This window comes from Puntigrus tetrazona, chromosome 10 (genome assembly GCF_018831695.1).
Source record: "Puntigrus tetrazona isolate hp1 chromosome 10, ASM1883169v1, whole genome shotgun sequence".
NCBI lineage: Eukaryota > Metazoa > Chordata > Actinopteri > Cypriniformes > Cyprinidae > Puntigrus > Puntigrus tetrazona.
Window position 1 is genome coordinate 5,944,560 of NC_056708.1, and position 13,453 is coordinate 5,958,012.

The 13,453-nt window shown below is 36.5% G+C and overlaps 2 protein-coding genes across 2 annotated transcripts; one reads left to right on the top strand and one right to left on the bottom strand.

The window, feature by feature from the left end:
* Positions 1–1,694: 1,694 nt before the first annotated feature.
* On the bottom strand, positions 1,695–8,281 carry adra1ab (adrenoceptor alpha 1Ab). The gene is made up of 3 exons (XM_043250955.1): positions 8,173–8,281; positions 4,991–6,055; positions 1,695–2,400 (listed from the first exon to the last, which is right to left on the bottom strand). Exons 2-3 carry the CDS (start codon positions 5,907–5,909, stop codon positions 2,030–2,032), a joined length of 1,290 nt encoding a protein of 429 aa, XP_043106890.1. The 5' UTR covers positions 5,910–6,055; positions 8,173–8,281; the 3' UTR covers positions 1,695–2,029.
* A 2,270-nt stretch (positions 8,282–10,551) lies between these two features.
* tmem230a (transmembrane protein 230a) lies at positions 10,552–12,276 on the top strand. The gene is made up of 4 exons (XM_043249897.1): positions 10,552–10,718; positions 11,232–11,426; positions 11,503–11,625; positions 11,698–12,276. Exons 2-4 carry the CDS (start codon positions 11,328–11,330, stop codon positions 11,836–11,838), a joined length of 363 nt encoding a protein of 120 aa, XP_043105832.1. The 5' UTR covers positions 10,552–10,718; positions 11,232–11,327; the 3' UTR covers positions 11,839–12,276.
* The last annotated feature ends 1,177 nt before the right edge of the window (positions 12,277–13,453 follow it).

The window sequence follows — 13,453 nt, forward strand, 5'->3', positions numbered from 1 at the left end:
ATTAAGAAAACCACCCTGTAGGCCACTCGCTCAAATGCCCACTTAAAATGAGTTTTAGTCGTGTTTTTACGTTCGAGAAGAAAGTCGCCGTTGGAATGTGTACCTCGAGGTTCTCGTGATTCGTTCGTGTGTTCTCGCCGGCTGATTTGTTAATAATGGCCGTTGCAGGCCCCGTAGAGTCTATCAACTCATGACTGTTATGATTGTTTTCTTTCTTCCTGTCTCTTGTTCATTTCTTGCTGACCTCATTGCTTTTCCACTGTTGCTATGACGACTGTCCCTGTTAGAGGACAGGACCTAACTTTTTTTTTTATTTGTCATGGCAACGCGTTGCACATCGGAAGCATGCCCTTAGCAACCCTTCTGGGTCTGGTGCTATAAAACAACACTGAATGGCTGGATCATTTCAACTAAGTTGTGATTACAGTGTAACGCAAACCATATACAGCACCCACAGTCCTTTCTTGCGTGGTGGCACATTTTGAATTGTAGGTTGGTGGTTTGAAAGACAATTTTCTTCTTTATTGGTATTTTTGTATTTTATAAACGTACAGAGACGGAAAACGATAACAAACATTAAGGTAGTGCATTTAATTCAAGCATTTCTCTTTTTTTTGTGTGTGTTTTCTTCTCACTTCTAAACTGAACGAGTAGTTTAAACCAGTCAAATGTGAAGAGATTTTATTTAGTTGAAGTTGGTGTGAAAAATATGGCGTAAATTGAGAACAGAATTGTCCTATGTGAGATTTTCATGTCTTTTCCTTATCGATCATATGAGCATATGCAAGAGTTAAAAACATGCCTTAAGCATTTCCTCTGGTCCCAGAGCAGCTGTTGGCACTAATGCTACACACACACACACACACACACTTTGCTATGTACGCTTGAATGTTCTATGCGTGGTATGTAATCTATGTAAAATGCAGATGGGAACTGAAAGGTTGTTCAGTCTGAGACTGCCAATGATTTATAATCCCGAACCCTCTCTTTCCCCCGCTCCAGAAGTGAACGTGTTGTGTGCTGGTGTTTATTCTGTTGGCTGTGCTGTTTGAGGACGTTTGCTTGCTTTTGAAAATGTGTCAAATCCCTTGGATGGTGATGTTACAAAAAAAGGAAAATTAATAAAAGGAAGAAAATACGTTTTTTTTTCTTCTCTGTTCTTAAATTTCAGTCATTTGTACAAATTTTATAATAACGCATCAGGAATTAGAACAAACCAGAATTAAGCAGACATCTGACATTCACTGAATCCTTACACAGTTTAAAATATTATTTATAATATTTAAAATATTATGATTTATATATCATGTTATGTAATATTTTAATTGTGTGTGTGTGTGTGTGTGTGTATATATATATATATATATATATATATATATATATATATATATATATATATATATATATATATATATATATATATATATATTCTTTAGAAAAATACTGTTTATATAATATATTCTGAAATAAATGTATATACATGTAAATATATATATTCATAAATTCATATATATATATATATATATATATATATATATATATATACATATATATATATATCTCATACACAGTACACATATATTATGTAAACAAAAAGTTCTGTTTTGGATGCAATTAATTAATTGTTCGACAGCACTAATATCTAACTCTCTAAGGAAAAAAAAAAAACTAGAAAAATGAATACTGTCCCGGCAGAAAGGTACAAGTAGATTTTATGTACGTTTACAGACAATCCATTCAACGCTAAACCACAATGCAATGCAATGCATAACTTAAAATGTGCAAACCACATATTCCTTCATACTAACAAAATGCATAGCAATTTTCAAATAACTGGTATCATTACCAAGCACATTGTGAATCATCACAATTGAAGTTCAATAGTGCAGATGCATATTACAGACGTTGCCACAAGGTGGTGCTCCTGTATACGAGAATGAACCAGACCCCTGATCATTTCCGTTCAATTCCACGGTGGCTTTGTAAACTCCTTTTTGAAAAGTTGTCTTTTTATTCTTTCAGACGCATTTCATACAGCCTCGCCGTCCATCTTGCATATGGAAGCCTGAAGAACTTCCATCGTCAGAGACGTTTCAGGTGCTTTCAGAGCGCCGTTGTCATGTGCAGTGAACGACTTCTTATTAGAGACGGGCTTCCAGGAGTCGTTAGATGCAGATGAGAAACCCCGTGCGGTTTTGGGGTCTCGAGCAGCGACCGGGGGGCTCCGGGTCCTGTGCGTTCTGCTGAGGCAGCGGCCGCGGAGAACGTTCTGGAAGGCCTTCTTGAACTCCTGACTGAAGCACGGGTAGATGATGGGGTTGAGGCAGCTGTTGAAGTAGCCGAGCCAGAAAGTAATTTTGAAGACGGTGTCCGGGGGTCTGTGGGAGGGGAAGATGGAGCCTTCGGGGGACACAGAAAGAATGAAAACCCGAAAATTACTACATGCAGCAATTCCTAAGGGGCCGCTTCGAGACGGAGAGTCAAATGGTTTTGGATGTTTCATATTTTCAAAGGCTTTGCTTTCGTGTGTGCATCAAAGTGCTTTCAATCTGATGCACAAATGACTGATTCATAGCATCTCAGCCGTGCAGTTACAAAACAGACTGATAAATAAGCTGTATTTGCATCAAACGTTCAACGGAAGCTCAAATGATTGGCCTGCAAATCCGTACAAAAGAGCTAGGGCTGCTGTTTAGCATATAAAAGCCTCTGTTCTAGGTTGAAACTGAGCGCAATAGTTTCTCTTTCTTTCATAATTTATTCTTTTGTTGTAAACAAGCTCATTTAAATGCAATCTAAAAGGCCCAGCGAGGATTATGCCGATGCCGTTTACGCACACAGGCGTATTGTCGGCTCGTTTGGAAACGTGGGTAAAAAAAAAAGACAACAACAGAATATAAATGTAATATGTTTCGCCGTGTGCATCTGTCAAATGCGCTCGAGTACCTCATTTAAAATAACAAAATATTCAGAACAGCTCTTTGAGTTATTGCATAGTTGCTTATTAAAGCTGAACAACATCCGGTCATTGTTTTATTCACCCGCATGTCAATACGATTCTGGTTGTTTTCTGAGCAATGAATGAGGAGGGAAGAGCTAAACACTCACGCACTGTATATTATGTGATATATGTTTGTACGCAAAAAACAGACACAAAAGTTATTCAAATCTGTGGCTCTTTATATTAGTAGTTTATAAATCTCATCCCATGTCCGGCATAATCGTGTATCGTTATTTTGAAGAAAAACAAAACTAATATAAAAAACATTAAATATAAAAAAACAACAATTAAACAAAATATGCATGGTGTAGAAAAACAAAACAAACATTTAACTTTGTCATTTGTACTTTCACATCTAAACCGGCATCAATATAACCATAAAAGACAACACTGTATTGACACCAAATAACATTAAAAGCCACTTGACTTGACCAATTTGCCATTATATTCTAGCATTAATTCTACAAAAAAATAATGTTTTAACAAAACCGTTTAATATTTGAAAAAAGCAACCAAATCAAAGAAAGAAAAAAAAAACACTAAATATAAAACAAAAGCAAAACAAAACAAATGTCACTAAATATATTAGATAATTAATTAATTAATTAATTATTTTATGACAAAAACAGTAGCCTCTTTCACACATACTGGAACTTTACTTGAAAATGACCAGTAAATCGCCATAAAGAGATCCTGTGTGAACAGCATGAGAAGTTACTAGCATGAGAAGTTCCAACATTACCACTTAATTGCCAGAGTTCTGTTTGTGAATGCAGAATGAAAATTCAAAACGCGCTGACGTAAGATGTCAACTCTTTAAAACGTTAAACTTCCTCGGCTCGTAACAATCTGAGGCACTTACCAATTACTCCATATTCTGGTTTGAATATGATGTCCCTGGGCCAAAAGAAGCTGCGTGAACGAACGTCTGACACAATGATAAAAACCTCAACAAACATCAACGCTGACCACGTATACCTCTCCCTGTTTACAAACACAACACCGGGAGGCGCAGCTCTTTAGATGTCACTGAGTTTACTGGTAATTCGAGTAAACCAGCGTGTGAATGGTGCTTTACCGGGAAAAAGACTGAACAGTGCATTTTTGAATTTACCAGTAAGTAGTTCTGGTATATTCACGGCAATTTACATTTATTTAAGTGATACTCCACCCCAAAATTATTTCATTTATCACTTTACCCCCATGTCATTCCAAACCCATAAAAGCTTTTTTAGACACACATAGCGTACACTCTTCTGTGTCAGTCGTGACACACAGATGCGAGGTTAACAACTATTTACATTTTGACGTAAACGTTAAGTAAACTTAAGTTAATTGCGTAAAGTTAATTCAATGTTGTTTAGTTCAATCGGCTTAACTTTCTTGGTTTCAATTTAATCTGTTAATTAAGTTCAGCAATTTTAAAGTGTATATTGTCACATTCACCAAAAGAAATAATAATTTTCCAAGAAGAATAATTTGTACAAAATCTCAATGCTACAATCCAAAAAACCTTGTTTGGCATAGCCATAAAACTTTAGCTATATTCATGGCATTCACAAAGCAGTTTCTTTTTAAAATTTTTATTTAAATTTTTTACATATTAAACCCCTTTAGGTAATGTTAACAAGTCTCTATATTCGATCATTTTAATAAAACTGCCTAAAAAAAACTTTTATTTTCCAGTATTTACGCTTATCCAGCCCTGCGCGAAGCACGATGGGAAGGGGAAATCCACTTTAGTGTGTGTAAATGTGTAAAATGTAAAGCGGTTGTAAATAATTGTGTTGATTAATGTTATTGAACAAACGTCAAATATTAGTTTTGGCCTACTTAATTGTAACGTGTTATTTCAAAATGAAAATATTAAGTTTAACTGTTTCAAGTCAGTTTAACACAATACAATGGTGTTAAATGAAAATAATTTAAACGGAACAGTGATGGAGAATAATTTTTTGAGTCTGTGTTCCCGAAAACATTTATACTCACTTATGGGCAGCACTAGGAAAAAAGGCAGCCAGCAGAGCACGAAACATCCCACCACAATCCCCAGAGTCTTGGCCGCCTTCTTCTCCCGCGAGAACTTCAGCAGACGGATGAAGGTGAAGTGCGAGTTTTTGGAGTGCGCTGCTTCCTCCTTCCCGGCGGCCTGCTGAGCGTTGCGGCAGTGGATCCGAAGGGTCACTCCATGCTCGTTTCCCCCGTTCCTCTGCCTGCCCTTACTCATGCAACGGGTCTTTTGCCGGGCCACCACATATACCCTGCAGTACATTGCCAAAATCACCGCCAACGGCACGTAGAATGAACACGCGGCAGAAAAGATGGCATATCCCGGCTCTTCGTTCACTCTACACACCGACTCGTCCTCTGGCATGGGCTCCCTCCAGCCGAAAGGCGGGCCGACGGAGATGGCAGCCGAAAGAGCCCATAGAGCTGCCACCGCTGCCAGCGCCCTTTGACCCGTGGCCAGGGAAGGGTAGCGCAGCGGGTAACTGACCGCCATGCAGCGATCCACGGAGATCACGCAGAGGCTGAGGATGGACGCCGTGCAGCACAGCACGTCGAGAGCGGTCCAGGCGTTGCATAAAGGACGGCCGAACACCCAACGGCCCAAGGCTTCCGATGCAGCGGAGAACGGGAGCACCACGGAGCTCAGAAGAAGGTCTGCAACGGCCAGATTGGCGATAAAGTAATGCGTCACGGAACGGAGGTGGCGATGGCACACCACGGAAAGGATGACCAGGATGTTGCCCATCACGCCGAATACTATGAAGAGCACCAGCACCAGGCCCAGAACCAGTGTTTTGGTTACGTCTATGTCAAACGCAGGTATCGCTGTGCAGTTGGGACAGGTCTCGGGAAAAAAGGTTAAAGTTATGTTGTCTTCTGCCGGAAGCGCGCTGGTCATGATGTGGGGTTAGGATCTAGCAATAGCCATCCATGACTTGTAATATGTTTGCGGTTTCAACACAAACACGCTGGAAGACATCTGACCCGCGTTTCATCTCTTTTGATATCAGCCGTCGGCCATCGTGGTTTTTATGATCTCGCAACCTTATAATGAAAAAGGAAAGAAAAAAGTAAGTAGTTTCCGAAGGCCACGGAGGAAACCGGTGTACGCTAACATGCTAAAACAACAGTGTTAGCTAACTGAGCGTTCCTGTGGATGTGTGCCTTTAATGACAAGTTAAAATATAAACAGCTAAATCGAACCTAAACTGATTTAATTAGGTTTCGCTAGCCTTAATGAATTAGCATTTTAGCATCTCAAGAAGTACAAATAAAACAGTAACTATGTATTCAGAACCTACAAGTTGACCTATGAACAATTAGTAAGCATCTACAGTGATTTAAATTCCATTAACCATATGAATTAGCATTTTAGCATTGCTTTCCAAACTGTAGCGGTTATTTGCTTAAGTAACCCGTCTTCTTCAAGCGTAGCACCTACAGTATGTGACTTTTCAGTTTGTGGTTTATGAGCTCAATTCACATGGATCCATCGGTTTCGTTCCCTATCTTTATACGTCAGAAACCGTAAGAGCAGTGTGCTAGTATTCAGCCATAGTGTCCTGTTCAGAATGATTCATTGGAAGGAACCACAGACTGTCTGATCAGAAAGTTTTTTGTTCACTTGTTTGGCACTTACCAATCACGATCTCACAGTTACATATCATAATATTATCATAAAAATGTCTCAATATCTTTGAACCATTTACGTTTTTAGCTCCACGTGGTTGATTCTTAACCCCTCTGCGATAAATAATGGAATGGAAAAGTGTCTGTTTCTTCAAGTTAATGTTTCGGTTTAGCAGTTTTGTCCTGTGGATGTTTGGGTGCCTCAGTCCACAAAAGCAATTATAGCTATGATCATTTTGTCGATGCAGTGTAATAAACTAACCGCAGTAGCTGAAATACAGGCCAAATATATGTCTTTCACTGACTACCGATAACTAAGAAGTCATTTTTCCAAATATCTTAGGAAAAGCAATGTAGGTAGGGTTGCCAGAAATCATACATAGGGAAAGCTTTTAAGCTGATTAAGCAAAGCTTGGGAAAACGTATAGGAAGATTTATACAAAGCAACACTGACATCTATAATTTCTTGGCGAGAGCAATATTTCAACAAACCGTGGAATTAATATGCCCTGTGCATACAAATAAAACCTAGATGAATGCATTCAAATCATAAAACGTATGATTAAACGGTCATATTTTGTTTTAATCAGGTGTTTGCTGACTATCATCCATCTGGTGAGCCACTGGCCAAACTGTGCAGTGCCAAAAATGAGAGGGGATCTTAAGTATAATGATTTTATTATATTATTATACAGTATAATGTTCCAGAGTCACACACACACACACACACAGAGTTATTTATATATATATATATATATATATATATATATATATATATATATATATATATATATATATATATATATATATATATATATATATATATGCACATTCTGACTACTGTTTGACCAGTTTGGCCACTCCAAAAGATTAAATAAGAATAAGAATAAAGCTGCATAACAGTAGTATTTTAAAATAGCAAAATAAATCATTATCAGAAGACATGTCAGTAATCACATTTATGGGGGTCACAACTTTTAAGCATATTCGTTCATATTACAAAACTCATAATCAAAGTAAGCTACTTTACATTATAAATGCAACACAGTAAAAGCAGAAATAAATATTGATTTATCTTCTGATCAAATATTTTGTTTGCAACTTTCTGGAGCTCCTTTGGAATTTCTTTCAGCAACGTGACCATAAGTTTTTTAAAACTTTGCAGTTTTATTTCGACTGTCTCACTCGGGTAGGAGTTAAGAAAACGTGCCATACAGTAAAAACCACTAGGAGATGAAACACGACCGAGTCGTCGCGGTCGCTGTGACAACTTACCCCGCTAGTTCCACCGACCGTTACAGTAACACGGTTTGAGCTAAACGAATGGATATAAATTCAAATCGCAATTTTAAACGACCTCGAAATCGATGGCACAAATTCAAATCACAATTTGAACTCGACGTAGATGAATTATCACGCAGCTCTTCGGGTAATAATATAATGATAGTAATAATAGCCTCGTTTGCGATTATATTCATCCAATCAGTTTTCTTAACGCCGACTAAATCCTTCTCAAAATAGTTTGCACTTACCGTCATTCGGAGCATCATCTGTCAAATCATATGAGTTTTCTTTTCGCTCAAGTCTGATGAAGAATCTGATGAGATGCAACAGTGTTTGGGCAAACGTCTCATATGCTACTCTCTCTCTCTCACTCTCAATCACACACACACACACACACACACACACACACACACACGTACGTTCACGTATAGATGGCTGTAATTCATCTCATAAAAAAAAAGAAGCATGTTCTTAAAAATGTACTCATGACGTTTTTAAGATTTTTCAAACAATAACAAATATATAACCTTCTAATACTAGTATCTTAAAAACTTTAAGTGCGCTCTTTAAAGATGAGTATGCAATGTATGCTAATTATTAATTTAAATGGTTTCAACCATTTAGTGTAAATAGTAGGCTATATTTTGATATAGACATTAAATTAAATAATAGTAAATTATTATTTCAAACTAGTTCTGACACCATTCATTTTTTCAATTGACTTGATTAAAATTTTGATGATCAAAGTTTCATTTAAATTGATTAAAGTTTCTGTATTCCATTTTTTTGTTATTTGAATAACAAAAAAAAAGAGAAAACGTATACGTATGTATAATGTGCATTAGGATCCATGTGCATTTTTGGTCCTTTTGCCACTTAGCTCTTCTTTGTGTTGGTTTGATATGAATCTTTCAGAGCACAATTTGTTTGTGCATGAAGGAGAACGGTGTGATTCATCAGCTCTGATCACTGACGTCCCCGAAGGTCAGCTTTTGTAATGAAAGTGAATGTCACGGCCAAAGAAAATAAATGATTTATGCGGCTTTATGAAATGGCATGTCCACCCGGGGCTGTCAGTGTCACTTTGCGTTTCTCTAACTGTCCTTTGCTTTCTCTCGAAGATCCATAATCGTGGTTTCTTTCATAATTCTTTTCACAATAATCCATGCCCTCAATCTACGGCCGGAGCAAGAAAAGTCCTCCAGCTTTTCAGTGTTTATGCGTCTCTATTGTCACTGCATGGAAACATAAATCGTGTCATTTTTGTAAGACTTTCTTTATAAATTCTTGATTAATTATCATCAACTTACCATCAACTTCCACTGTGTAGAAAAGAGCAGCATTAACATTCTTAAAAACAGACTTTTCGAATGACCGAATGAAAATGTTTTCCAAAAGCGAAGAAATGAAGAACACATGCACTCTCTTACATCTTTTTGTTTTTTGGCTACATGCACAATGTCCATAACAGGACTGTTATTCGTGCCAAGATCGTGTGTCCATGAGCGTTCGAGCGCTTAGATCAATACAGTGAACACTGTCCATCTATTGTTGGGTTTCTTTTTTGTGTTCTTCGTGACTTGCTCGATGCAGAACTTCACGCAAAAGTTTATTGCAGGCGTGACTGATTGCCTGCACCGACTTTGAATGCCTTGGCATGCATCTCCTCCCTTGTTGTCACTTTAAATATTTAAGCTATTGAGGCGCTTGCCTCAAAGCTGCAGTCTCGAGACGTGCCGTGAATGTTAAGGGTCCTTCATTGTTTAGTTGTAGGGTTACTCTGGAAGCCAGCCAACGTCAGCAGTTGCCTGAACCATAAAGAATATAGAGGAAGGAATGAATCCTTCGCCCAAGACGCTAACAAACAACAGATAAGACGAATGAGGTTTAACACATGAAAAGTGCCTTGGCTTTTGGAAAACACATCCGGTCCAATGGATCCATTACAGGATATCAGAATGAGCAAAAATAGCAGCACATTGTCACGGCGTTTATATTCTATTTTACTTGGGGGAAATAATAAAATTTTTGTCACATTTCTGATTAATGCTAGGTTACCTGAACCACTCCTGTAAAGATGAATGGTGCTCAGGTTAGTTATAAACCACTTTCCAAAACATTTCCGAAGCTGTTCATTACATTTTAAAACAGTCGAAAGTTACCAAACACTCTTAAGTTTATCAGGAAATTGTCGGAAAAGTGCTTTAATTGTGAGAATAAATAAATAAATAAAAAAACACCCCCAGTTCACGGAGTCTTGCTGACCTCGCTAAACTCATTCTGCTCTGAACCAACAAGTACAGTGAAAACAATCAGAGTTTTGCTTGTTTATTGTATTTTCTTCTTATATTTGCCTTTCAAGTGTTTTAATCGTTTGAAATGTATTGTGGCGCACGTTTATTAAATGTAGCTGTAAATGTTTATTTTAACAATTATTTTACAATTTTATTTAAAAAAATTTTTTTTTCTTGATTTAATGTGTCGTTCTTTAATATCTTGATTCATTTAAATAATTAATTAATTATTTTTTGGATTGTACTCCTTAAAAGTATATCTGTTATTTACATAACGGCTAAGACGGGCTGCCATTGGCTGCCGCTGTTTCTCCTTTCATGCGCGCGCGCAGGAGAGAACGGGAACAAGGAAGTAAACAAAGTCTACGCAGGGATGAGCAAGTTTTTGTAGTGCCGTGGAAGTGGCCTTTAAAAAGCAGTTCGCTCGGTTACAAAGTACACCGAACTACCCTGTTGTTTTGTCACTTAGTGAAAGAAAGTTCATTTAAAAGGACGAGGCGGTGAGTATACTGACGCTTCTATAAACTCACCAGCTATAAAGCAGAAATAGTCGGAAACTATATGTATGACTCAGTCTGTATAAATACCCTCATGGGCGTGTTATCTAATTATATAATAGCTGCTGTTAAAGAATTAGGCTACTTATCTTGAGACAATAGGCTATCACCAGGATGTTATCAAATTACTGTATTTGAACTGGTATTTAGACGGTAGCTAAACATGACAGAAGACGAGATCCTCGTGCATTTGCGTCTAAATAGTACGTCAAATAAAAATGAAAACTGGAATAGATACGCAAATGGACTAGACGTGTATATGCTACTCAATGGGTAGAATCGGGGTCGTGGGGTAGAAGCGTATCATATGCACGCAGTGACATATTCCATTTTTGCCTATCTAGTTTTATTATTTGGCGTGTTATTCACACGCATTTTCGTTTCTGATTTCGCCGCACTAGTTGTGATGCGTGTACTGCATTTTAAGTTATAATAAACCTTCTCTTTGGCTTCCAGAATAAACCACATCAAAAGCAGATGTGCCGTCAGACAATCACGGTGTAGTTCGCTGCTTTTGACGGTCTTTCAGTGACTGTAAACTTGAATTTCACCATGATGGCGAGCCGAAACAACACAGCCAGTGCTGCTCCAAACAATAAGGTGAAATACTCCAGGCTGGCAGACAGTGATGAAGGCTACATTGATCTACAGGTGAGAAACACTGATGCGGGGAAAGATTACAGTTGTGTTATGTATGTAATGTAAAGGAATGAATACTGTTTTACAGTTTAAGAAAACACCGCCTAAAGTACCCTACAAGGCTATTGCGCTGGCAACGTTCCTATTTCTGGTCGGCTCTGTATTGATTGTTATTGGATCCCTTCTTTTGGCAGGATACATTCATGTTATGGTAAGCAAATGAAGTGCGGTGCTGTAAATATCTGTCAGGTGTGTCAGAGAGTAACGTATGGTCCTGTTCTAGTACCCAGATCGCACGATTCCAGTTCTCATCATCGGCATACTGATCTTTCTTCCCGGATTCTATCATCTGCGGATCGCTTATTATGCCTCCAAGGGTTACCGCGGTTATTCGTACGACGACATCCCGGATTTTGATGATTAATCGGGTTTGATGATGGATCTGGTCATACTGAATGATGTTACTTTTGTGTGTTTTTTGCGGGTGTTGCATGATTTGCCTTTAGACTTTCGTTCTGCGGCACACTGCGCTTTACGCAGCTATCTTTATTTTACCAAAAGAAAACATAAGTGCAATAATAAGAAAAATAGAGTATTTATTTAGCTAAATGCATAAAAGGCCAACGAGAAATATGCTGATATTTTCAGAGCTTTTGGAAAACTCGAAAAAGTATTGTTTTAGAAGCTCGAAAATGCATTTATCTGTAATGGAGCATGTTATTTACTTTATATGAACAATCAGCCAAATGCTTGGATGCATATTTTTATGCCAAAGAGGAAAATAACATACATTTTCTTTAAAAAAGCAAAAAATCTAATGAGATGGTCTGTGAGATAGAGAATAAACGTAGCCAAAAAGGAATTAATGTTCATGTGAACTATCTCTTTAAGTCCAGAGTATCCATATTATTGACTACCGTCTACCGCTGACTATTCTTTTCCCACTAATGAATGGAAAACAGCTTACTTTCAGTTAAAAAAAATAAGGTGGATGGAAAGCTAGAATTTAGGCAAAGGGTGGTTACATTTATATTTATGTGGTTTCCTTTTTTTTTTGCTTACTACATTTCCTCAAATACTTTTATTTTAAATATATATATATATATATATATATATATATATATATATATATATATATATATATATATATATATATATATATATATATATATATATATAAATATAATTATTTTATTTAAACTTTTTTTAATTTTATTGAAAATGTTTAAATGACCTTACTATATATTTTGATAGTATTGAAAATAATACTGGGTACTATTGTGTCCAAACTTATGACTGGTAGTTTAGTTGCTATGCAGTATTGTTTTTTATATATGGAATAAACTGGTTTTGTTAATTTTATTGAAAATGTTTAAATGAAGTATCATATTCTTTATATATATATATATATATATATATATATATATATATATATATATATATATATATATATATATATATATATATATATATATATATATATATATATATATATATATATATATATATATATATATCATGTTTTTTATTTTGTTAGTTATTTTTGGAAAGCAATGAAAAATGAAAATTGTTCAACACTGAGTTATGTTTTTCTAAATAAACTATTCATATATATATATATATATATATATATATTGACTCATTACATGGCATACAGTAGAACCCTGCTGTTTTATGATGAGGGACCTGTTGCATTCTGTGCAATATTAAATGTTAAACCTTTATCAAATATCTGGATGATTTACTACAAAATGTGAAGTAGACTGTATTACAAAAGGCAGAGAACTGGGTACACCGAACAATGAGCTTTACTTTCAGTTTTCAGTGTTATTGAACCAGCCTTCATATCTTCTTTTCTTTCTATCGTTTTTGACTCATAACGGTTTTTATTTCCAACGTTAAAGCTTGCTAACTTCAGCAGTATTAAACATGCAACCTAATGAGAACAACATAGCACACTGCTGTGTGGAACATTTATCGGTGCGTAATAGTATTTTAAAGTATGTACTGTAAATCATACAGTAGGGTAGTTTACCTTT

Coding starts and splice junctions, on each gene's coding strand:
- adra1ab (XM_043250955.1), bottom strand. CDS start 5,909: ATGACCAGCGCGCTTCCGGCAGAAGACAACATAACTTTAACCTTTTTT. Junction 2,401..4,990: donor TTTCCTAGTGCTGCCCATAA/GTGAGTATAAAT, acceptor TGTCCCCCGAAG/GCTCCATCTTCCCCTCCCAC.
- tmem230a (XM_043249897.1), top strand. CDS start 11,328: ATGATGGCGAGCCGAAACAACACAGCCAGTGCTGCTCCAAACAATAAG. Junction 11,427..11,502: donor AAGGCTACATTGATCTACAG/GTGAGAAACACT, acceptor ACTGTTTTACAG/TTTAAGAAAACACCGCCTAA. Junction 11,626..11,697: donor CAGGATACATTCATGTTATG/GTAAGCAAATGA, acceptor GTCCTGTTCTAG/TACCCAGATCGCACGATTCC.